At 37.3% G+C, this 25,307-nt stretch overlaps 1 protein-coding gene across 1 annotated transcript in view; it reads left to right on the top strand.

Moving 5' to 3' along the window:
* Window positions 1–6,350, top strand: part of col11a1a (collagen, type XI, alpha 1a) — a 116,579-nt gene extending 110,229 nt beyond the window's left edge. The window contains exons 66-67 of the mRNA XM_055151120.1: window positions 921–1,154; window positions 5,187–6,350. Coding sequence (XP_055007095.1) covers window positions 921–1,154; window positions 5,187–5,333 — 381 coding nt within the window. The 3' untranslated portion in view covers window positions 5,334–6,350. The remainder of the gene's footprint in view (window positions 1–920; window positions 1,155–5,186) is intronic.
* Window positions 6,351–25,307: the final 18,957 nt, after the last annotated feature.

Here is a 25,307-nt window from a genome sequence, read left to right as displayed (position 1 = left end):
TATATAAATATACCATCACTTTTTAAGAACAATTTAGTTTAAAAGTCATATAAATTGCAAAAATCTCAGCTATATTTTAGTACTTTGGTTTAAAGACTTGAAATGACTTGAAGCTCAAAGCAGACGACCTGGACTTGACTTGAACTTATGGGACAGTGACTCGAGACCTGACTTGGACTTGCCGGTCTTTGACTTGGGACTTAACTCGGACTTGAGGTCAACGACTTGAGACTCACTTGAGACTTGCAAAACAACAACGTGGTCTCACCTATGGTTACTACTTTAATACTTTAGCAGTGAGTACTTACAGAAGACATCAAATACATGAAATAAGTTATGTAGCAATGAAAAAAGGTAAATAACTTTAATTTCTGTAATACAGTTTTCTAAAATGAATGAATGAATTAATATTTATTCAGACAGTAATGCACAGAACATGCATAGAAAACGAAAGTACTTAGATATAATACAAAAATTAAAGACTTCTTGTCCATAACGATAAACAAAAATAAATGTCACACAAATTTTACATGCATCCAAAAAGGAGTGGGAGGAGTAAACACTTATTTAAGTCTACCCCTTAATAGAAATAATAAATAATAGAAATAATAAAAACAGTATTTGCTTTGCCACCCTTTGCTTTGTCGAACTTACTACATAATTTCATATATCTTGCTTCATATACGTGATGTCTTCCTTATGTATCTAAAATGTAGAAAGCCATAAAAATAAAGAAAAACAACTTTTGACTAGTAGTTTATATTCACTCTTTACTGAAGTTGTGAAATAATGCAGGCTTTAAACTCTTTACCAATGTACATCTGACTTCTACACCTGTTGACCAATCATATTTAAATCAAAAACTACATTAATCTTCGTATTGATTCTAATCTTGCCGTTGGTCTTATCTCTACTTCCAGCTGTCCTACGTGGATGCAGAGGGGAGCTCGATAAACATGGTTCAGATGACCTTCCTCAGGCTCCTCACGGCGTCAGCGCGTCAGAACTTCACGTACAGCTGTCACCAGTCTGTGGCGTGGCACGACTCCACCAGCGACAGCTACGATAAGGCTCTGCGCTTCCTGGGAGCCAATGACGAGGAGATGTCCTATGACAACAATCCCTATATCAAAGCCCTATCAGACGGATGCGCGGTGAGTGTTACGTGTGTAAGAGTATCTCAGATTAAAGGTGCACTGTGTAACCTTTCAAGTGGTAGTTCCATCACATGCTTGTAAGACACATAAGTCATTTAGCAAATCTAATATGAAACGTCCTTTGACAACAATTCCTATTTTAAAGCTCTGTGAGTATTATAGAAGAGTGCCGTTTATGAACATTTGTATCTCATTTTTATTTTTGATTTATTTCATCATCTCAATAATGGTAATCAGATGATAACACAAAATGTAAAATTTACCACAAACTGCAGAAAAATCTTGTTTAAAAACTTTTTAATAACAAGTTTAATAATCTAATCCAATCTAACTTTATTTGTATAGCACATTTTATAAACAAGACAGTTTCCAAAGTGCTTTACACAGAAATGTAAAACATTTTACATAAAAAAAAAAACATGAGGAAACTAATAGAATTTATAAATAAACTAATAATAATAAAATCAATGAACAAAAATAATACAATTAATACATAAAAGCAGTACAAAAAAATAGATAAAAACAATAAATAAATTAAATAAATCATGCACTGTATATTTATTTTTTTATAACTTTTTTAAAATACTATGAACCAGATGTTATGGGTTCTTAATAAAGATTGAATTGAATTAAAATACACAGAGGACCACACAACTCATGCAGTATTAAAAGCCATTGAATAAAAGTGGGTCTTAAGACGAGACTTAAAACTCTCCACTGTGGGGGCTGTTCGGATGTGGGGGGCTGAGCGTTCCAGAGTTTGGGGTCAGCCACAGAGAAGACCCTGCCCCCCCTGGTTTTAAGTCTCGTTTTAAGCACCATGAGCTGGAGCTGGCCCTCGGACCTCAGCGCATTTGTGGAGGTGTAAATTTGGATGAGGTCCGAGATGTATTGTGGGGCAGTCCATTCAAAGCTTTAAAAACAAATAATAAAATCTTAAAATCAATTCTAAAATGAACAGGAAGTTTTTATTTAATCTGCTTTAATTATATGTAATAACATGCCTTATGATCTGACCTCATGATATTGCAATTTAGTCTTAGACTTAGACAAACCTTATTGATCCACAAGTGAAATTATTTGTCACATTATTAGATACAGTAGCTCACACATCACAGTATATTCTAATAACACAGAGCAAAAATATAAATGGTAATAGGAAATGTAAAATAAGTAGCACAAATAGCAAGAGACTGGTGTCAAATAAGGCAGTGTTTCCAAAAATTTTTTCTAGTGACCCATATATTAAAAGTCACAAATCTTCTCGAGCCAAGTCAATAGACATTATTCTTAAATCACAAAATAAAGGTGGATTTGACCATTATTGAACATTAATGAGGATATTTTATTGTTGACTGAGTGATTGTTTCTCTCTGAACAATTAGATTTACTCAAGTTTTAAACAATGAAAAGCAGTAATTGAAGCAGCAATAAAAGGATCCATAAGTCGCCTATTTCGAAATTAAATGTAGCCCATTTATTTTTCTTTTCAACTTTCAATTGATTCATCAGACGGTTTCACTTCGTAGAAATCGGCTGACGCAGCGTTAGAATTTGTTCGCTCAACGGTAGGCAGGTACTTTTTTAATTTAACCAATCGCTGCTATTTGGTAATGATGTATGTAATGCGTCACTAACGGGGCTAACTGGTATATTAAGCTTTTCCCAAATCCTGTAGGAAGAAGGGCAATAACATCTTTCCCCTTGATAAAATTCACCAAACATTCTCATTGTTCCGGCTTTAAATCCTCGATGTCGGGAATCGTTGCCAACACAGAATATTTGGCTCTTCGCTGATTGGCTGGTGCCCGAACTCGCACTGCCGGAGTTCTTGCAAACCATCTAATGTGTTCCGATTCCTGACCTAGTCACTGGAGAGAAATGAAATTGCGCGTAGGCATTAGGTGGCGCCAGCCTAGCTAAACTAAACCAGCAATATTAGAACAAAATAGTCAATAAAATAATTACAAAAAGATTAGAAATTATACAAAACATGTCTTAACATTTCAACATGTGTCAGAACTGTACTGTATATTGCAGACCTACATACAGATCGTGACAAGGCGACCCAAAAAAAATCTCTTGCAACCCACCAGTCTCTGGGAAACAATGAAATAAGGCATAAGAAAGAGCATTACTTATTCAACAACTACATAAAAATACCCATATTGTTAAAACAAAAATTGCATTATGTTTTAGTTTTCTTTTTCCAAATGACAAATAATAGCCCTGCCAAAATGTAGGTTTGTTTTAAAATATACAAAATTATTGATAGATCAGTTTGCACTATCAGCACTGTTAGTCAGATTTAATGGACTATATTGGACACTGGCTGTTTGATCACACAGCTGCGGCAAGACACACTGTTCAAAACACTGTGTCAAATCTGATTAAGCTCACTCTCAGTTTGATCATGAGCATGTCTTTGTGGCTAACGTGTGAATAGGCAATTAAGGGCTGATTTTTGGTACATTTACTCCCGTGACATTTGGAATAAAAGGTAAAGAACTGTCAAACTTTGAATAGATATAATTAGTTTCTCGTCTGTTTGAAGCGCGCTCAAAAGATCCATTATTCCTTAAATGAAATCTTCTTGGATTGGACACACGAAAAAAGAGGAAAGTAGTGGTCAGAGCTAATGAATGAAAATGACCTCAAAAGACCTGATTTTTCACTGATGTTAGCGAACGTTTGAAGTAGCACAGGTATGGGAGAACAAAAGGGTCTAGCTTTCTTTCAGTTTGCTCAATTACAATGTTCTTGAAAATACCAAAAGGTTAAAATGTGCCAATCAAACTTGTTTATCTGGTTTCTAATCGTCTGTGTTGATTTTCGGCCTTGGTATAAAAGAAAAATACATAAATCTCTGAGGAAAAAGGCAAGGACACAGGTCAAGAACAAATTTAAAACTAAGCAGCAGGGCCCAGTGGGACTTAACCAGGACCAAACCAGGTCTGAAACAGAACTAAACCAAGATTTAAAGGGCCCATGTTATGCTATTTTTATGTTCGAACTGGAGTTGTATTTTGTTTCATTCACACATGTTTAACACACAAATCCTGAATATTTATATTAGAGAGTTCTTCTCTCAGACAGAAAACACTGTGTTCCACTTTGTGATGTCATGAAGTAATACTTGAAGTGCTCCACTGTGTTTTTAAACTCCATACACCTCCACTAGAATCATTTGGATGATTTCAGCCCTGGAATTGCCAATCTCTATTGAACTAAAGATAAAAGGGAGATGTTAACTTGAAAACTACTGCTTCATGACATTACAAGATGGAACAGAGCATTTTGAGTTATGCAAGTGTAGAAAGACTAATAATAAAGGGTTATTCAAACATAAAAAAGTTTCAAAAGGAGCACTTCCTGGACCTTGGAGGATAATACACAGTAGATAGAACACAGTGGTGCTCTTTGGGGAAGGGAAGTCAATTTAAAGATGCAAAAAAGCCAAGGCACTCACTGGTTAAAATAAAATGCCTTTATTAATTTATCTCATATCTTAATGGACAACTTACCAAGTCCCGACACGTTTCAGCCTATGGGGTTTCTCAGGGGACAAACAGAATTCTGAGTGAACCATGTGAGTAAAATATAGGAAACAAATAAATAAAGGTTTCTGGTATTTAACTCAAATTGTACTAATACTGAAACTAAACACAATATAATATAGGACCTTTAAGCCATACCCATATGATTTTCTAAAGTGAACCAAGTCTAGAATGAACCAGCCCTTAACCAAGATAAAACCAGGACTAAACCCGGCTTCTGCCAGAGCTGAGTTTTGGCATCACAGAAATGCTAAGAACAACAACAACAACCGTACACTTCCTGATTACTGAACCATGAAATGCTCTATTATTAGATCCAAACAGTACACAGCTGCTTATACATAATATCTCTACTGGGATAAGACAAATTTACTCAAAACAAGGGAAAAATCAGGTACACGTCCTTTAAAATCAGATTTGTGTTTCTAGTTAATCAATTAATTTCTTTGTTTTTGTCTCTTTTTTTTTGCAGACGAGGAGTGGCTATGCAAAGACTGTGATGGAGATCAATACTCCCAAAATTGATCAAGTTCCAATTGTTGACGTAATGTTGACTGACTTTGGGGACCCCAACCAGAAGTTTGGGTTCGAAGTTGGGCCTGTATGTTTCCTTGGCTAGACCTACAACAAAAAACACACACACATTTTATAAAAGGACTTGATGGGGCCAGCTCAGAAGAAGAAGAAGAAGAAGATATTTTTGGATACCACCTAACCCCCGAAATCCACGCCCCTCACCCTTATCTATGCCACATGCAAGTTTTGAATGAGAGATGGCCTGTCCGATATGTCTTTTTGTATTTAAATCAACACGACTTAACTGCGTTTTGGAGGAGTGGAGAAGGACATTTGGAAAAGAAAGGAAGCGAGAAATAGTGGCGGGTCGAGGGTGCTTTGGCAACGAAGGGGGCAACTAACAGCAAGCCCCCAACTCCAGGTGCTGTATGAAAAAAAAAAAACTATGGTGCTTTACGTCAAAAACACAAAGGTATATATAGAGGTGCTAAGAAAGGAAGGTGTATTTTGATAATTTTAAAAAACTTTGTAATTATTATTTTGTACAATACTGTTATTTCTGAATCCACTTTCAAAACTTGCATGTGTATCAGATCTTCTGCTTCTGGCTTATTTGTTTATTTTAAAATTTTCATCTCGTTTTCGGACCGTTGAAACACTACCAAATAAAGTTATTACTATTTTTTTTTTATTTTTTGTTTCATAATAAAGTAAGCAGCCCGCAAATTAGACCGTACGCCCCGTGTATATATTGACAGTCCCCATTTTAAATTCAGAAACGTCTCCCTGTGATCATGTAGGAAGCAATCTCTTATTCTCTTATTTAATTCTATTGTCGTTTTACTGTTTATTTTGTTTCTGACAGGCTTTTTATTTCAGGTTGTATACCTCAAAAACTTTCTTGAGAACAAGGATAATATGCCCTGTATATACCTTGGTTACACAATTAAGTTTATATATTTTGGTAGGGGATTTTATTTTGAAAAACCTGTTATAGACATCCACTGTTCCAAATCCTCTGTGAAAATGCATTGATACACGACCTATAGGTGACCCAATTTTTGTAACTAAAATGAGAAAATGTTTTAATGTGCTTTTTATAGTTCATTTAAATATTAAAAACTGGATTGTAAACAACGGTGAACTGAATGTGTGGATGCTTTGTACAACTTTAGGTAACTTAAAACATATTACGCCTACTGTACATGGTTGTGTTACTATCAATACGACGTTGGGCTGGTGCAATTGAATCCAATAAAGTTCCATCTTTCACTCAATTTTCATCATTTTGACTAAATTAATGAGAAATGAAGAAAGAGCTTTTGGATGTTCTTTGATATTTGACCACTTAGCGCACATGTTTTTTTCTTCTTCCTCGTCACTTGAAAAGACATCACAGCTTTTAAAACTCAGAGAAAGGTTTGTGGTGGAGAAGAAGTGTGATTTTTAGTGCTATATTCTCAGCTCTTGTGTAAAACAGACACAATTTCATCCACTTATTTTGGCTGACAAAAATCCTTTCAGTGGAATTTGAAATTATGTGTGGCAGGTTGGGCGCAGTTCACAAATGTAAATGTAGGGGGCGGTGAAAGTGGCTGGTGAATACTAGTAATAGCTCTCTGGGGGATACGTGTAGTTTGTCGATGACAGAAATAATCCAGCTTTTACCACTAAAAACTTTCTTTGTTTATACAAGAAATCAAATTAATTGTATGTATTGTAATGTATTTAAGTTTTAAAGGTGCACTACGTAACTTTATGCTTCTATGTAGATGTCATTGTCCTGCCTGGAATGTTCCACAGTATGACATTAAACAGCTCTACTTTACATTTATTCAATTACAGATGATTTAACAACTCAAAGATACATAAAAAACAGGCATTCTGACTGTGAGCTGGGTCGCCTCTCCACAGATCTGACCTGAAACTTGGTCTACTTTGGTCTCTATGAAGATATAAAGGTTTAATACCATAATGTGAAACATTCCAGACAAAGCAATAACATCTCTACAGACAGAACGGACAGAAAAATTACTTCATGAATCCGTGTATCATTCGTTTATTCATTTTTCAATATAAAGCCAAAAGTAAGAAAATGAAAAAACAACTATTTTCTTTGTTATTTGTCTCCAAAATCAAAATTTAAAAAACGGATAACGATTAATTTTTTCAGTTTTCGATTTTGTGTTTAAATGAATAATGAAAAAAAAACATTGGTGTCCGGGACCAGACCGGAACTGAAACCAGGACTTAGACCGGGACTAGGACCAGGTCTGAGACCAGGACTGAGACCGGGACTGGGACCGGCACCAGACTTGAACTGAGACCAGGACCAAGACGGGGAACAGGACCAGGACTGAGACCGAGACTGAGACCGGGACCGAGACCAGGACCTAGACCGGAATCGAGACCAGGACTGAGACCAGGACCAAGAAGGGGAACAAAGGACAGGACTGAGACCGAGACTGAGACCGGGACCTGACCGGGACCGAGACCGGGACCGAGACCAGGACCAGACCAGGACTGAAAACACTTTAGTCCTGTTTTAGTCCTGGTTCAGTCTGTATGCGGCGCAAAAGTACGGCATTGGAGTTTAAGTCACAGAAACGGGAAACGGTTGTTATCCGTTTTTTCCATTATTCATTTAAACACAAAATCGAAAACTGAAAAAAACAAATCGTTAGCCATTTTTCATTTTGGTTTTGGAGACAAATAATGAAGAAAACTGTTGTTTTTTCGTTTTCTTATTTTTGGTTTTATATTGAAAAACGAATGACGAATGATACACAGATTGCACCTGTTTGGTCCACAGACATACCTTACCTGTTAACCTGTTTTTAAGCAAATTAAACCATAGAGATACATTCTAATCTTATATAGCCTATAATATATACATAGACATGTTCCCTTTTGACTCTTCTAATTAAGAGGAAAACCTATGTGAATTATTCAGTGAACACATCTGGTTGCAGCCACATGGTTCTTGTTAGAAAAGGACCTCCCATCTCATTCTGTCTATGTTCTCCATTGGAAAAGTTCAGACAGATACACTGAGCCTGAGTCTGTTATAACAGAGACGTGTTTGAGGTTTCTTTTTGATTTAAAGACCTTTTAAACGTCATACTTAAGTCATTTATTATTTAAGTTTTGTTCCATAGTATGTGGCAGATGTGGATCAAGATATTGTTTTGCAAGTCTCAAGCCTTTGACCTCAAGTCCGAGTCAAGTCCCAAGTCAAAGACAGGCAAGTCCAAGTCAAGTCTCAAATCACTAGCCCATAAGTCCAAGTCAACTCCAAGTCGTCTGCTTTGAGCTTTAAGTCATTTTAAGTCTTTAAAACGAAGTACCAAATATAGCTGAGATTTTTGCAATTTATATGACTTTAAAAGTGGTATGTTTATATATGAATATTTATATAAGAGTTATAGAAATGCTATTTTGCTATTTTACAGTCAGAACAGAAAGAATTCAGATTTAAATGTGCTTAATAACTGTTATTTTGTCATGTAGTTCTCTGTAGTTCCCTCTGTTTTACTGTATTGTACTATATATCAAGTACAATATATCAAGTCAAACGGCTCAAGTCCGAGTTAAGTCCCAAGTCATTGACCTTCAAGTCCAAGTTGAGTCCCAAGTGTTAGTCCATTTTATCAAGTAGAGTCTCTAGTCCTAAAAGTCTGACTCGAGCCCAAGTCATGACTTGCAAGTTCCCACCTCTGGTATGTGGTAGAAAATGAATAAATGTCATCCCAGAGAAGCATGTAAGAAAACAAAAAAGCTGAAAGTGCCTTCTGTAAAATAGTCTGAGTTTTGCTCATTGTCACAAAAATCTGGAAAGAACTGATATACACCAAAAAAGATAAACATAGTGCATCTTTAAAAAACAATATGTAACAAGCTTACAGAGACGAGAAAGAGGCAAGGCAAGTGCATTTGTATAGCACTATAATTCGTACACAAAGTAATTCAAAGTGCTTTACAGAATAAGAAATACATTAAAATCACAATAAAAACAAAGCAAAACAGAAATAATCATCATAAAATTTAAACAAAGAGAGACAATAAAGGAGAGAGAAGAGTGTGGAATGAAAAATGAAAACCTTTCAGTCATGCGCAGCTAAACAGAATCGTTTTGAGCCTGGATTTAAACAGTGTCAGAGCAGAGGTCTGTCTCACATGTTCAGGAAGCTGCATGAATCTGAAAACTGACTCCCTGTGGTTAGCCCTGACTGTGGGCACCAGCAGGAGGCCGGTCACTGAGGTCCTCAGAGTGCGAGATGGTTCATATGGCACTAACATGTCAGAGATAACAAATACTTAAAACTAATGGTGTAGGTGGACTTCATATGGTGAATGCCGAGAATAATTTATGACATAGGAAACATGTAGCAGAGCACACTGAATCACATAAGCCTATTATTGCTGTGTTATAAGTATGTACACTTATAATTCAAATTCCATGTGCTTTGACCAGCCCCTCTCAGCGTCAATCCGAATCCTTTTAAAATGACAGTTCAGAACAAACACAGCTAATTAATACCCCCACGAGCTTTCACCATAAAACCCTCTCTAATGTGGCCTCTTTTCAAAGCTTTGACCACTGACAAAGCTTTTATTTCACCTCAAAAGAAACCACGAAAACCCCACAGAATCACACCTGACAGCAGCTGCAGATTGACTTTCTATTTTCTGTTTTAGCTCTCGCCTTTTTCAAGTCCAGCTCTTTGTAGACTTGCAGACGCTGGACCAAAGAGAATACGCATGTAGGAGGCTGCAAAACAATCACAAACTGTTCCCGTGGTCCACACAACAGAAAAACTCTCCAATTCTCCAAGCTCCTTTAAAGGTGCATTGTGTAACTTTTCCGGTGAAGGGTCCGTCAAATGTTTTTCTCTCTGAAGATGTTTTTGTTTTGTCTGGAATGTTTCACAGTTTGGTATTAAACCTTTCTATCTTCATGGAGACCAAACCAGACCAAGTTACAGGTGAGATCTGTGGAGAGGAAACCCCAATCACAGTCAGAATGCCTATTTTCTGAGTATTTTTGAGCTATAAAACAACCTGTAATTAAATAAATGTAAAGTAGAGCGGTAGAGTAGACAGTGACAGACCCCTAACCAAAAAGTTACACACCTTTACAGATACAGTTTGGCCTCCTAAGATTATGTGCATCTAAAATACTTCTTCCATAAATATTCCAAGCTAACTTTATTTAAATGAGGCAATCAAACTTGTTTCGTTGGTTGTAAAAAATGAAGTACTAGAAGTTATTATAATACAACGAGCAATTACAAGCTGCCAGTCAGTTAGCTTGACCCATTTTCATATTTGAAAGCTGTTTTAGTCACTGAAGAAAAGCACCGATTGAGTGAATTTCATAAAAAAATTCTTAGTATGAGTGTGCAAAGAGACATATATGAACTTGAGAAATCGTACTGAAATAGAAATAGAAACAGTGTTGAAATTGGACCTAATTAGAAATGACTGATACGTGCGCGATATATATACAACTTTTCTGCTTTTTTCAGTTCAGCTCAATTTCAGTTCAATTTATTTTTTCACACCTTTCAACATTATATATGGTCACACACACAAACTCACACACACATAAACAAGTGTATACCTTTAACACAGATAGGCTACGTTCAGACTGCAGCCTGAAGTGACCCAAATCCGATTTTGGCCCCTATGTGACCTGTATCTGATCTTTTAATGACAGTCTGAACGACACAGATCTGATTTTTTCAAATGCGACCCAGGCCACTTGGATATGTGGTCCTGAAATCCGATACATATCCGATCTTTTGACATGCGACTTCAGTGTGAACGGCCAAAGTGCATTCACAAAATGCCCTTCTCAATTTCCTCCTTAAAACACGGAAGTTGTTCATGTTCTGGCTCCGGTACAAGAGAAACTTTAAAATCACCAGGTGCTCAATGCTCGAGTCCATGTTTGGACAACTTCTGTAAACACTCTTGCTGCGGTTGACGTCATCGTGTCCTCCATTGTGCATGCGGGACACCTTCGGGCCATTTACTGTTCACACTGGAGATCACATACAAGTCACATTTAATTGGAAATGTGAACGACCTCGCAAAAACATCGGATTTCACAAAAACAATCGGAATTGAGCATTAAGCCCTGCAGTCTGAACGCATAATTTATGGCATTATGAATGCCATAAATAAAACACTAAAAAAACATGGACATCTTTGGAAGCTATGAAACCTTATCACCACTGATGGAGATTTATATGGAGATGTTATAAATTTGCTGTGAATGTTCCACAGTGTGACATTACACTCATCTATCTCCATGGAGACGAGCATGTAGTGACCAAGTTACAAGTAAGATTACAAAACATACAAGTAAATGGTAGAATGATTGTTTTGTTTGTTTTTTTCAGTTATGTAAGATACCAAAGAAAAAAAATACTCAAGTACCACATGAAATAATCTACAAGTAAAAGTATTTGATGCCTGTTTAAAATTGTACTTAAAGAGTAAAAGTATTTTGTGCAGATTTTGAGACTGAATATAATAACGCTTGAAATGTTGTGATTTTGATAAAGATTTGTGCTGACTTTAGTTCAAAACAAACCAAAATCAATCATTTTTTTTTTCCCAAGCTGTTTTTATTTGTATATGTTTCTTTGCTCAAACTATGCACATGTTAAAAATAAAACCCTCAGCCTTTTCAGACGCTCTCACAATAATAAAAAATGCTTTTACTTTTCAATCCTGTTAAAAACTCTCATGGAGTAGTATAGATATGTGCTCTCAAATGTGGTGAAGTATCCACTTAAAAACCTATTTAAATAAAGTACAGATACATAATTTATTTATACTTAATACACCAGAATAATTGTATGTCATAGGAGGCTTCACAAAACTTAAATCTGCAAATGTCTTATTATCTATAGCTTCCTATCAATTATTTCTTTTACAGTGCTCTCCGTATGTTCCCCTATATTTAGCAAAACACCAGTAAACAAAAAAACTTACCTAAAAGATTTTTGTAAATGCATTTCCCGTTATAACAGGAAATCTGTGGCAGAGGAAGACTTCAAATATAAGCACAGATGCACACGGGGCTGTTTACACCCAACAGGACCAATCCAGTTTGTCTGACGTACAGGACAGACTGAAATTGGGAGAAGAAGAACACAATTTTGTCCCAGAGAGCCACCATTTTGTGAGCGTTGTGGTGATACCAAATGAATTCTGGATAGAGGCTTCAAGATCTCAGACCTCTGGGACAAGTGGGAGGAAAAAAATGTCTTTAAAGTCACCAAGAATCAAACTCACTTTCACTCAGTTTTCAGTATTTTTATGAAAATATCAAAGAGGAGCAAATAATGAAACTCGTCATTTCCTGATTAGGTACTTGATTTCAATATATATCACCCAAGAATCTGCATTATAATAATCATTTTACCATCTCCACATTTCAATTACAGGAGAATGTGGGAGTTTTCCAGCCTGATTCATCTGCATTTGACATCGCAGCATTAGAATTCGTTCGTTCAAGGGTAGGCGGGTTCTTTTTTTTATTTACCCAATCACTGCTATATGGTTGTGATTGTGATAAAATTCACCAAACATTCTCTTTGTTCTGGCTTTAAATCTTCTATCTCGGGAATCGTTGCCATCACAGAGAATGTATGGCTCTTCACTGATTGGCTGGTGCCCGAACTCGCACTTCCGAGGTTCTTGCAAACCGTCTAGTACAGAGGTCTCCAACCTGTAGCTCGGGAACTACCGGTAGCTCTCCACCCCATTCCAAGTAGCTCGTCCAGGGATTTCTGAATTTTACATATTGCTCTGAATATCTCAGATTTGATTGATTAAATGCCTTCCTTAAATGTATAATTTTGATGCCTAATTTTGTGCACTGATAACTGAATAATGGGTTATGTTTTACAGGCATTTATCAGCTTCCCCTGGAGGCGGCCTGAAAAGAGTCTTAAGGAGTCTAGGAGAGTTAAAGTTGTTCTCAGACATGTCTCTTTATTGGTTCAAGCAGGTACAGGTCTTTGATTCCAGTTGATTACAAGATTCAGCAACAACAACATCTCTCCACGTCACCCCCCTAGTACAACAGAGCAGGTAGCTTTATACTCGACCATCTCGTCAAAATATCGACTGACTGTATAACTGTTTTTTGCAGAAAATTCACAGTAATGTTGACCCAGACAGTGTTATCATAGATTGGCATATGTTAAAGAGTTCAGACCCTCCCCTTTTAAGTCTTGTATACATCACAATATCCATAACAACATGTCCCAACCCCATTGACACTTTAAAGTCCAGACATTGACCTCTCTTTATGACATATGTAAGGGGACATTGAACTACTTCTATACTGCATGGTGAATTAACATGAATGAAACATTAAAAACACAGAGAATAATTCCCACACATCTAACTGTACCTTGTTTTTGGCTTACCATGGCAAAATTTCTGGCAACCGCTAAAATTACATTTTCGTTTCGTAACTCACAGGAGGAAAAAGGTTGGAGACCCCTGAACTAGTGTTTTCTGATTCCTGATCTAGTCGCTGGAGAGAAATGAAATTGAGCGGAGGCACTAGACCCGGAGTTTTCTGTTGGAGAGTCCTAAATCTACAAATCTCCATGAAGATATTGAAGTTATTTTTTGCATGGAAATATAAAAATATGCCTAAAATGGTGTGGCATAAAATAGTCTCCTATACTATAAATCTATTTGTTTTTGCCCATTCAATATCTATACATCGGCTGTATATCTTTTGAATATGAGTTTCTTTTAGTGAGTTTCTTTAGAATGGGCAAAGGAGACTCACAAATAGGCTTAGAGAATGCTATGTTATCTGAAAGCCGCCTATTCAGCAACACAAGTTTTATAGAGATAAGCAAAGTGCCCAAAACTAGAAACCAAATACAATATTGTTTAAATCAATTGTTGAAAAAAAAGAACAGTCTGCATTTTGGGTATTGGTTATTTGGCTAGGAAAAAATCTTGGATACAATATTATAATGGTATGAGTTTCTTCTGCTTTGGGGGAATGCAGACAAAAATGACTCCCAGTTCAAACAGAATCTGTGTCTGAACCCTTTGGCGCACAAACAACTGGGTGGACTCTCTGTGAAGCTGAGGCTCTGTAGTTTTGGTCTTTGCTGTTTGATCTGCTCTTATTTAAAATGGGAACAAGCTTTACACAGAGGAACATCACATTTCAAATCCCACGTCCCGCCTGGATTTTTTTGATAAATATAAGATTAAGTATAGCTGGTGTCTGGAGGGATAGACAATAGACGGTACATTGATTTGTTGAATCTTAACAATTCCCATGTCAAAGCCAACTCACAAGAGAGATTTAGGGAAAAAAGGTCCAGGCGGGATTAATATAAAAGCCCTGTTCATGAATTTCACAGGGTTTTTTTTTTTTTTAGTGTTTTATAAACGACTGTCAACACAAACAACCATCTCGAAGCTCCCAGAGCCAGACTTACTTGCACTGGGGCCTTGTGCAACTACATCACACCAGTGCTTAATGGAGGACAAAATTTAATTAATTAAGAAAAAGTAGAAGGCCTCATGACTCTTAGGAGGTTAGTCCTGCACGGGTCCATTTGGAGACCCGGGCCCACCCACACAGTACAGCACCACACCCGCCTGTTAACCCGTGATTATATCAAAGTTAAACTCATACCCGTCCGGAGACATGAACATTCTACCCGTTATCCGTCCATGCCCGTGACAAATCACACACAGATTAAAATCATTCTAACTGAAGCATCTATCAGAATACGAATTGAAGTGTTACGACTTCAAGAATTACAATTACGAAATTAAACGGTTACACTTTCTTCAGTACGAATACAAATTCACAGACACGACTTTACTGTCACCACTTCACAGGCTTTATTTACTGAGCAGAAGAATCACTGATCGAGATGCCGGACTTTTGCGCCACACATGCCACGGACTGAACCAGGACTGAACCAGAACTGAACCACGACTAACCCAGGACTAACCCTGGACTAACCCTGGACCAACCTAGGACTGATTCCAAGACTGAACCAGGAGGACTAAACCAGGACTAAACTAGGACAAAACCAGAACTGAACCAGGACTCACTGTCTGGGCGGGCCCGGAGGTGCGCCTGCGTAGACTGTCGGGTGACCACAGCCGAAAGGACCAGCGTAGAGCTCTGCACCCCACAGAGGTAAGAGCAGCCGTCATCCAATCGTGCTTTGCGGACACCCTGCTCCACGGGCTCAGGTTCCCTCTCTTTCTTAAGTCCAAGATTAGTCCTGGTTTAGACTTGGTTTAGGCCTGGTTTAGTTCTGGTGTAGTCTCGTTGGAGTCCTGGTTCAGTCTTGATTTAGTACTGACCCACGCATGTGTATTCACTACCCGCCTATAAAATTCCATAACGTTAAAACTTGCCTGTTTCAGCAACTATTTGCCTGCGGGTACCCGACCCGGTGCAGGACTCTGAATGTCTATATTTTAACAAATTTGCAATGACACCCCAAAGGTCAAAGTTGAGAGCATCTCTGACTGCACAGGGCTACAGTGACAAACACATATCCTTTTTTAATATTGAGAGAGAGTTTGGGAAAAGCACATTATTTGAGGAAGTTAAAGAAGTCAGCAGCAGTTTTGCAGATGAATAATTTATACAGCACAAACTTTTGAATCTCTTTATCACCGAAAAAAGCAGCCCTGCCTTTTACCGCTGTCCCCTGTCCTCTGTGACTCCGGCGCTGTTTATGCTCTATGGAACGTTATTATAGCACCTTTATTGTTTTAATTAGCCATTACTGATAAACTCTTGGAAACGGCGAAATGTCACTAACCCACGCGTACAATGAGCTTAATGTCAAAATTAATTAAAAGCTTAGTCACTTAATTATCTCCATTTGTTTTCAAAAAGGCCAATAATAATGTAAGTTATAATTACGTCAAACTCAATACAAATACTCATGGTGACAGTGTTGTATCGGGCAAAACTGCAGAAATGTTTACCTGTATGGGTCTCAGGATTATGAGAAGTCAGAACCGTTGCCATAGCTATTATCAATTTAAAGGTAATACATTTTGCACAAAATCACCTCCTGTGAGCTTTAAGTCATGTTATAATGTTGCCAGGAGTTATGTGTGGTTTCATTCACACATGTTTGAGTAATCTTTTATTAGTCTGCTCAAAATGCTCTGTTCCACTTTGTGATGTCATGAAATGGTAGTTTTAACGTTAACCGCTACCTTGTACATTTTGATTAGTCATGATTGGCAATTCCAGGACTGAAATTATCCAAATGATTCTAGTGAAGGTGTATGGAGTTTAAAAACACAGTGGAGCACTTTCTGTATTGCCATTTGGCATGTGTTTTCTATTTGAAAAACACTCTGGTCCACCTTATGATGTCATGTGGTAATACAGGAGGTGCTCCACTGTGTTCTTAAAATTCATACACCTTCACTAGAATTATCTGGATGATTTCAGACCTGGAATTGCTAATCTCCACTAAACAAAAGGTAAAAGTTTGCAGATAAATTCAAAACTACCACTTAAATTTATGTCACGTGCTCTTTTACCACGTAATACCATGCAAAAATATCAACATATCGTATAGTTTAATGTGATGATACAGTGTTGATATCGTGGGCTGCTGTATTTTTGTTATATTTTACAAAATTATTTTGTTACAGCGCTACAGTTTTGTTGCTTCATCAGAGGAAGGAAATATTTGAGACATATGAGACATTTGTGACACTTAAAATTAAAATGTTCGTGTTTCATATTCATTTTGCACAAAAAGTGGTTTAGCAAAGACTTGTAGTATCACAGCCATGATTTAGCCTTGATTTTTTATTGACTGGTTTCAAATCGATTTGAAATATATCAAACTGAATTGAAAGATCACTGTATTGAGATATGTATCGTATTCTGCCCTATGTTTCAAGGTATGTATCGTATCAGCAACTTCTTAATAATACCCAGCCCTATTCGCAAAGTGAAACATTTTGCGCTAATGCAGGGGTGTCAAACTCACATTCACAGAGGGACAAAATTAAAAACTGGGACTAAGTCGAGGACCAAACTAAATATTTAATGAAAAATTTCTGCATGTTTTCTCTTCTTTCGAGATATGTAATATTAAACCTCTGCCTAATAAAACAAATGTAGCATAATACATGTTTGATATGATCTCATGAGCTAAAACAGAATTATATCGCAGGCCAAATTTGATCCCCGGGCCTGAGTTTGACATGTCTAAGATAATGAATGAAACAAAACACAACTCCAGGTATGTTTTTGATGAGATAACAACATTCTAGCGTGACTAAATTTTGTGTAATATAGAACTTTTAAAATATTTTTCCTGTATTGCTCTACTACCATTATATAATCCTCTTCATACTATGTACACACAGTTTCAGTATCTGCTCTCTGACAGATGGCGTATCTCACTTCAGTTTTACCACTTCTCGTGCGTCCCAAAGCACTACATTAAACATGCACCAAAACGCCAGCTCAGCGCAAATACGAGTGGCCATGATTTCCCCGCATGATCCTATAACTCTGACTGTATAAGGCAGTATCTGTGGATGTGCACTCAATACAGGCACTAGATGAGAGACCCTTGGGAGCGGAGGGACCACTCACTCATTCACGGTTAAATCTATACGCCAGTTTGCGCATGGAGAAACGCCTTGAGCTGTTTCGCTAATAGGGCTAATTAGCAGAGCCGTTAGCCAAGTGCTGTAGTAGTGTACTCAGTGAAAGGGAAAGGAGCCAAAACGATGGTTGCCAAACGCAGCTCTGTTCTATATTAGCTCTGTGGGGCTGTATTGTAGTCTATATGCGGCAACTGCTATGAGCAATTTAAAGCTGTTCTAACTTTTCTGCAGTCCTCCACCTGCATCTTAGTGTATCCATGGTAACGTGATTGCAGTACCACTTTAATTACACCTTAATTAGTCTTAAAGCATCAATAAATACTTAAAGGGCACACCCGCTATTTTTAGGTCTGTGTTATACTATTGTTTCCTCATCAAAAACAGACCTGGAGTTTTGTTTTGTTTCATTCACACGTTTCACACACAAACCCTGCAGATTTAGGCTGAATTCTTCTCTTAAACAAAATACACTATCATGTGGTAATACAGGATGTGCTCCACTGTGTTTTTAAACTCCAGCTTCACTAGAATCATTTGGATAATTTCAACTATGGAATTGACAATCTCTACTGAACTAAGGCCCCGTTTACACGTACATGGGTTTTTTTTTTTTTAAAAAGGAGACATTTCCCTTCGTGTGTACCCATCTTTTACACGCAAACAGCGAATTCACCTCTGAAAATGAATCTTTCTAAACACTTGGGCTAGAGTGGAGATTCTGGAAAACTACGCGACTACTTTTCGCGTTTGTGTGTAAAGTGAGATAAACACAATTTAAGGCAGCTGACATGCCAAAAGTGCAACCAATGTTTCCCTTTTCTTATGATGATGATGATGGAAGCATTCAGAGCAGCAGTCACATTTCTTCTGGTGCAAACACTTTTCATGTGTTTGCATTTGCACACACAGCTGATGTTTCATATCCATGACCAGAGAAACATTACTGAGCCCACTTAGTAATGCACGTTTTTCAAGGTATTTTTGAGTAATACTTACAACTGTAAAGAAATAAAAGCTACAGGTTTGAATCTAATCCAGGTGCCGCCTAGAAGCTTGGCGTAGTTATGACGGCGCTCAATGGCGTATTTATGCGGGTTGATGTAAAACTTTTTTGAAAACAATGCTGTGTGCACAATGTTATTTTGGAAAACGGAGGGAGTGAAATATTTATTTCTCAACATACCCGGTTATTTGTAAACGTAGCCTAAAAGTAAACTACTTGGCTTACCGCTTGATGACATCACAAGGTGGAACAGAGCATTTTGAGCTTTGTAGATGTAAACAGACATATGTGAATGAAACAAAATACTACTACAGGTATGTTTTTGATGAGGTAACAACATTATAATGTGGTTTAAAGCTCAACAGGTCAAGATGTATTACATTTTCTGTGTTTTTAGTACCAAAAAAATACCTTGCATTCTTTTTGAGCGCAGGGTCATCTCTCCACAGACCTGACCTGTAAACATGGCCTGGATTTAAATAGTACTAGTATGTAAGAGGGACTGGCTGACATAGATACCATTATTATGTTTACAATTTACCAAAACATTTAGAACATGATAGTTCTACTGCACATTGCCTGAATATACTGAAAATGACTTATATGCAATTAGCTGACATCATAGCTTACTTTTTTTTTTTTTTTTTTTTAACATCCTGTGCCATTTCTTAGACTACAGACTTGAAAACCACTGACAGATGAGAGCTCCATTTTACCTTCTATAGTGTGCTCTACTTTTGCTTCTTACATCCCCTTATTTAGAAAAGGAGAGCATTGTTACATATACTGTCTATTGTTGGGACAAAAGAGCACTTTTTATAATTTGCCTTTTACATCTGTCTGCAAATGGGGGCTGTACAGAACATGACGCTGAAAGTGAATCCTCGCCAGTCCGTTATTATCTCTATTACAATGGAGTCTAGATTCCATCTCTGCACTAGCCTATGAAGAGGTAGAGGTGGAAAGTTATAGAATTTTTACCAAAGTGTTCTATTTTATGATATTAGGCCTCTATTTGAAGTTAATTATGCTTGCCAAAGTAGTAGTATTGCTCCTGTAGCTCCTGTAACAGTTTTATTGCAAACAAAACACCTTGATAAACTTTCATTCTTACTGAGTGCTGGGTCACCTTTCCGCAGATCTGACTTGTACTAGTTTGGTCTGGTGGTGTCATCCTGTCTTCAGCTCCATGGAGATAGTTAAATCCAATGTCATACTGTGAAACATCCGAGGCAGAGCAATAACATCTCTGTGCAGTCAAGCAGCCACTAGAAAAGTTATGCAGTTTGTAACCTTTTGGTTGGGGGTCCGACACCTGCTTGTTTCTATGGAGATGTCATTGCTCTGCTTGGAATGTTCCACAGTATGACATTAAACAACTCTACCATACATTTATTCAATTGCAGGTGGTTTTATTGCTCAAAAATACCTAGAAAAACATGGATTCTGACTGTGAGCTCCATGGAGAAAAGCAACTCTCCACCAGAAAAGTTACACAAAGCACTAGGGATGTAACAATAAAATAATAAAATATTGTGATATCGTATCGTCAAAAGTCTCACAATAATATCATGGGCTGTCACAATATATTGAATTACAAGTTCCTTTGCTTAAATGCCTGGTTTTATAGTAGCAACAGCTTATAGACATAGGGAACTACATATTCCATGATTCATTTCTGTGCAGACAACATGAAGAAATATGCTTTTGACTTAAATTCTTGGTATTATGATGGAAATAATTCACACCAAAATCTTGTCAAGGTATTTTAAAAGTTAAAAAGTGTCCTATCTATAATTATACAAGCCTCTCCAAAATATTGCAATAAATATCATGATGATATCGTACCGAGAGATTTGGATATCGTTACATCCCTACAATGCACCTTTAAATCCATGACCCCAGTGTAGCAGCTTAGATAATTGTAAATAACCAGTACAAAAGCGGTAAGAGTTTTTTTGCTTTTTTGAAGAGAACATCCTTGGAGACAACCTTCTTCAGTAACTAGAAACATTTCTAAGTCTAACCTACTCCATGTACACAGTGAAAAGCTTTTGTGTGCCTTTCACAACCATCCCTGGACTTCAAGGCCAGATTTAAACGCAGCGGTAAAGAAACAGCCGTGGATGATCAGAGGCCCCGGCGAAGTGAATGTGAACGGCCCCGGGGCACATGCCAACGCTGCCTTCATTAGCAAAACGCCGAGACGGTCAACACACACCCACTGGGACCCACAACAAAGGCTTCAAAGACACAAGGCTCCTTTCTGTAAGTTCACATCCAGGCAAAGGTCTGACAGGGTGTGGAGATGGACAAAGAGCACTGAGAAGTAAGTGGTAATGCTTACAAATATAAAGTCATGAATATATAATGAATCAAGGTGTCAGAGAAACAAATGCCAGGATTTAACTTCACACATTTTATTGGGAAAATCTAGACAATGGTATGGTCCAAAATTCCTTCATATATCTTACAGCTATACCCAGAGCGGGGGACTTGCAAGTCTTGGCATGACTTGGACTCAAGTCAGACTTGAGTCACTATTTTTATGGACTTGAGACTTGATTTGATCAAATGGACTAAGATTTGGACTCGACTTGGACTTGAAGGTCGTTGACTTGGGACTTGACTTGGACTTGAGGCCTGTGACTTGAGAAGACTTGATGCTTCCACAAAAAAAAAAAAAAAAAAATGATTTTAGAAAATACTTTTCTCTTTACAATTGATAAATGTGGTGCTTAATTTTACAGGAGGAAACTGGAACATGTCCATCCCACTTCTGTTTGGTACTTTGGATGAAACTGAAGTACTGTGATACTCTAATGTACTACAGTAATATACAATACAGTAATATACAGTAAAACAGAGGGAACTACAAACTACATGAAAAAATGACAGTTATTAAAGCATTTTTAAATCTTAATTCTTTCTGTTCTGTCCGTAATGATTCACACTAAGATATTGTAAAAAAAAATTGCATTTCTACAAGACTTATATAAATACTCATATATAAATATACCATGACTTTTTAAGCACAGTTTAGTTTAAAATTCATATAAATTGCAAAAATCTAAGCTATATTTGGTGCTTTGGTTTAAAGATTTGAAATAACTTGCAGCTCAAAGCAGACAACTTGGACTTGACTTGGACTTATGGGCCAGTGACTTGAGACTGGACTTGGACTTGCCTGTCTTTGACTTGGGACTTGAATCAGACTTGAGATCAAAGACTTGAGACTTACTTGAAACTTACAAAACAATGATTCGGTCCCACCTCTGGCTATACCACAAAATCTGTAAACATACGAAAGCATATATGAAATTATAATTTAGGACAGTGCTTTCCCAACCTTTTATGTTCCCCCTAAGCTTTGTCACACACTCTGAGTACGAGTACCTCTCAACTCTACTTACTAGGAACTAGGAATATACATTGGACTAGTTTAGAACTATATTAAACTTGTATTTTCTTGTTTTAATCATGTCCAAAATCCTCCAAAACTTTCTTCAAGATGGCAAATTTTACAAATAATATGAAGTTAACTCTTTTTTTCTTTAAATCTGAAACCTGCAGAGTTCTCTGTAACCCTGGAAAACAGTGATTAAGGCTTAGAAAATTCTGAGAAGAATTTTTAGCATCACTTCTACCACCAAGCATTAGCAGTTTTGAGATTCTAATGTCAGACTCCCTAATAATTATATTGTACTTTTATTATTTATAAATATAAAATATATAATATATTCTATTTATTAAACAAAATCGTGCAGTCAGATTAGATTTTTTCAGTCACGTGTATGAAACGAGGGATCTCATTCATCTTCTATCATTTACAAACAAGTTCACATTTGTTTCGCCTCATATTAAAAGAGTTTAAAGGTTTGCTGTGTAACAAACAAGCCGATTTGTTACCCATAAGAACACTCAGCACCTTCACTAAAACACTTTAAGCCACCGCACGTTTGATAGCATACAGCACTTTAAACATATTTGCACATATTACAAAAGACATTGCACATAGCTGCAACAAACATTTATTTATTGTCTTTCCTTTTACTGCTTTTAATCCTGAGGCACAGTGGCACTTTAACTGAAAGCTGCTGGTCCCTGGAGGAAAAGGAGACATAATTATTTAACCAATTAACTTTTTAAAAATTGAGTAGTGCAATAAATATGGTGCACTATATCTCTTTTGAAATGTTTAAGTGTTGACGTGTGTTCTATTGTGTTTTGTGGTGTTGTAATGAATGGTATGGTTTGCTTTGTACATACCTCAATTTTCTTCTGTCCACTCTCCAATGTCCTCAAAGAGTCCCCCCGGGCACAAGCTCCCCATTTTAAAGTTCTGGGCTGGACCAAGTGTATTATATTGTACAGGGGTAGTACATTAGGTATTTTATTTTTTTATTGGTTTTGAAGTTTAATTGGTGTTCGTTTTAGGATTTTTTTCTATATAGTTGGGGTTTTACTAGTTGTTTGGTTTTGGGTTTATTTTAAGGAGTGTTAGCTCAGTATTTTAAGATAATGTTAGTTTTTACCATCACTTTTTTTTAGCTGTTGTCGTTTTATCTAATCAGTCAGACCAGAATAAAAGGTGCCTCCGAACATCATTCTGTGTTCTGCTGCTGGAGAGGAAACTGCTGCCTGCCTCCATTTTGCACCCTGCACTTTTTTTTGCACTTGCAATTTTTTGTAATGATTGAAAACCAAAAAAGTAAACTGTGGATCACCGCTTCACATCTTAGTCTGTGATTTTTTTAAACCTTACTCACTGAACCTCAACCCGCTCATGGTCAACCTACGTCACATGCTGTTTAATGCTTTGTTCATTCATTGTACAGAAATAAGTGATGTTTTTCAGGTCCTTGTGACTTTTTTCCTCGTAAACTGCCATATTTGTTTTGATAGGGACTAAGGACTGACCACAAGTGTCTCTGATTGGCTAATCCACCTGTCAATCACGCCCATCTGAACTGAAGGAGGTTGACTAGACTCACAAGTATTGGAGAAGTGTGAGGATTTCAGGCAACTATCAAATATTATTGGCCTTTAAAACAAGAGCGCAGGTTTGCAGAGGGACGGTAGGAACATGTCACAACCAGTATTTGGGTAATACAAAATAGTCCCAAAAAATATTTTCCATTTCAGTTAATAAACAAAAATATTAATTTATACCGATATTTTTCCAAACTCAGTAGTATTAATTTAACACGTTTTAGTTCACATTTTGTTTATTAGACGTTCTGAGTTGTATTCAGTGATGACAGGGTTACTCCTGCCGCTATTTCATTGACTGGAACAGAGTGATGTCATTAGTGGTGCCAGGAGCCTAAACTGGGGAAGCAGCAGGACAGGACTGCACCTGAAGAAGGCTGCTTGAGCAGGTGTGAGTGAAGACGCTGCGCACCATCTTTGATTAAACTTACCTTATAATGAGTCGCCGCGGAAAAGGAGCGACTATCGCCACAAGTGCACCTCCCAAACGGAGCCCTACTCGTGCACTGTTAGCAGCCGGACTCTATTGACAATATTCCATTGAAAAATGTACGGACATTACCTCACAAATATCTCATCACCAACAAGCAAAGGAAAATCTGCTACAAACTTCTACATCGCTGTTATCTGGTAAAGAATCATCTTAGAAGGGCAATGGACAGAAACTGTGGAAAGAATTCATAAAACATATGGGGGGGGTTAAAAGATAAGAAAATGCATGTATGTGTAAATATGGATTATCTGAAACCTCCATTCACAAATGACTAACCAGCTCGGTTTCAACGCAGATTATAAAGTGACATTTCCGCGGTGGACAGATCGAGGCTTCCAGAGGGGCTCTTATTATGAGAAAATCTCCAGTCTGCGGGGAGGAAGAGGAAACCCGCCCATACAAGGTCACGCCATCACCCTCATCTGAAGCGTGTGATATTTAGCTCCACATCTCCACACTGTCTCATTCCGGTCACGTTTTTGGATCCCGCTGCTCCTGGCTCCAAAATATTCCAGCTGAAGATTGCCACTTGTATTTGAATAAAGTATGCACCACCACAGGGCCACAGTCATTATAAAAGAGCATTTTATTTTTTACAGCGCCATAAAGGGAAACTGTTTTGTGTTTTGAAAGTTATTGTGCTGAGCTTGGCATCATATAAGGTCCATTGTTATCTCATATATTATTTTCCATCATCTTCATTTGACGTTTAAGATTGATACACGATGTCCGTAGACGCTGTTATGTGAAATTGGACTGCAACTGTGAGATTGAAAGTGTGTTTTTCACATTATAATTTACAGTATTATGGCACAGTGTCTTATGGGGGGTTATTCTGAAGATTTTCACACAAAGCACCACCTACTGTATGAACATTTTTGACCCTCCAATGTGAGTACTACAAAATCTAAAAAGGT

Source organism: Boleophthalmus pectinirostris, unplaced genomic scaffold (genome assembly GCF_026225935.1).
Source record: "Boleophthalmus pectinirostris isolate CB_2022bp ecotype Guang Dong unplaced genomic scaffold, ASM2622593v1 HiC_scaffold_15, whole genome shotgun sequence".
Classification (NCBI taxonomy): domain Eukaryota; kingdom Metazoa; phylum Chordata; class Actinopteri; order Gobiiformes; family Gobiidae; genus Boleophthalmus; species Boleophthalmus pectinirostris.
This window is presented reverse-complemented; position numbering and strand designations above follow the sequence as displayed.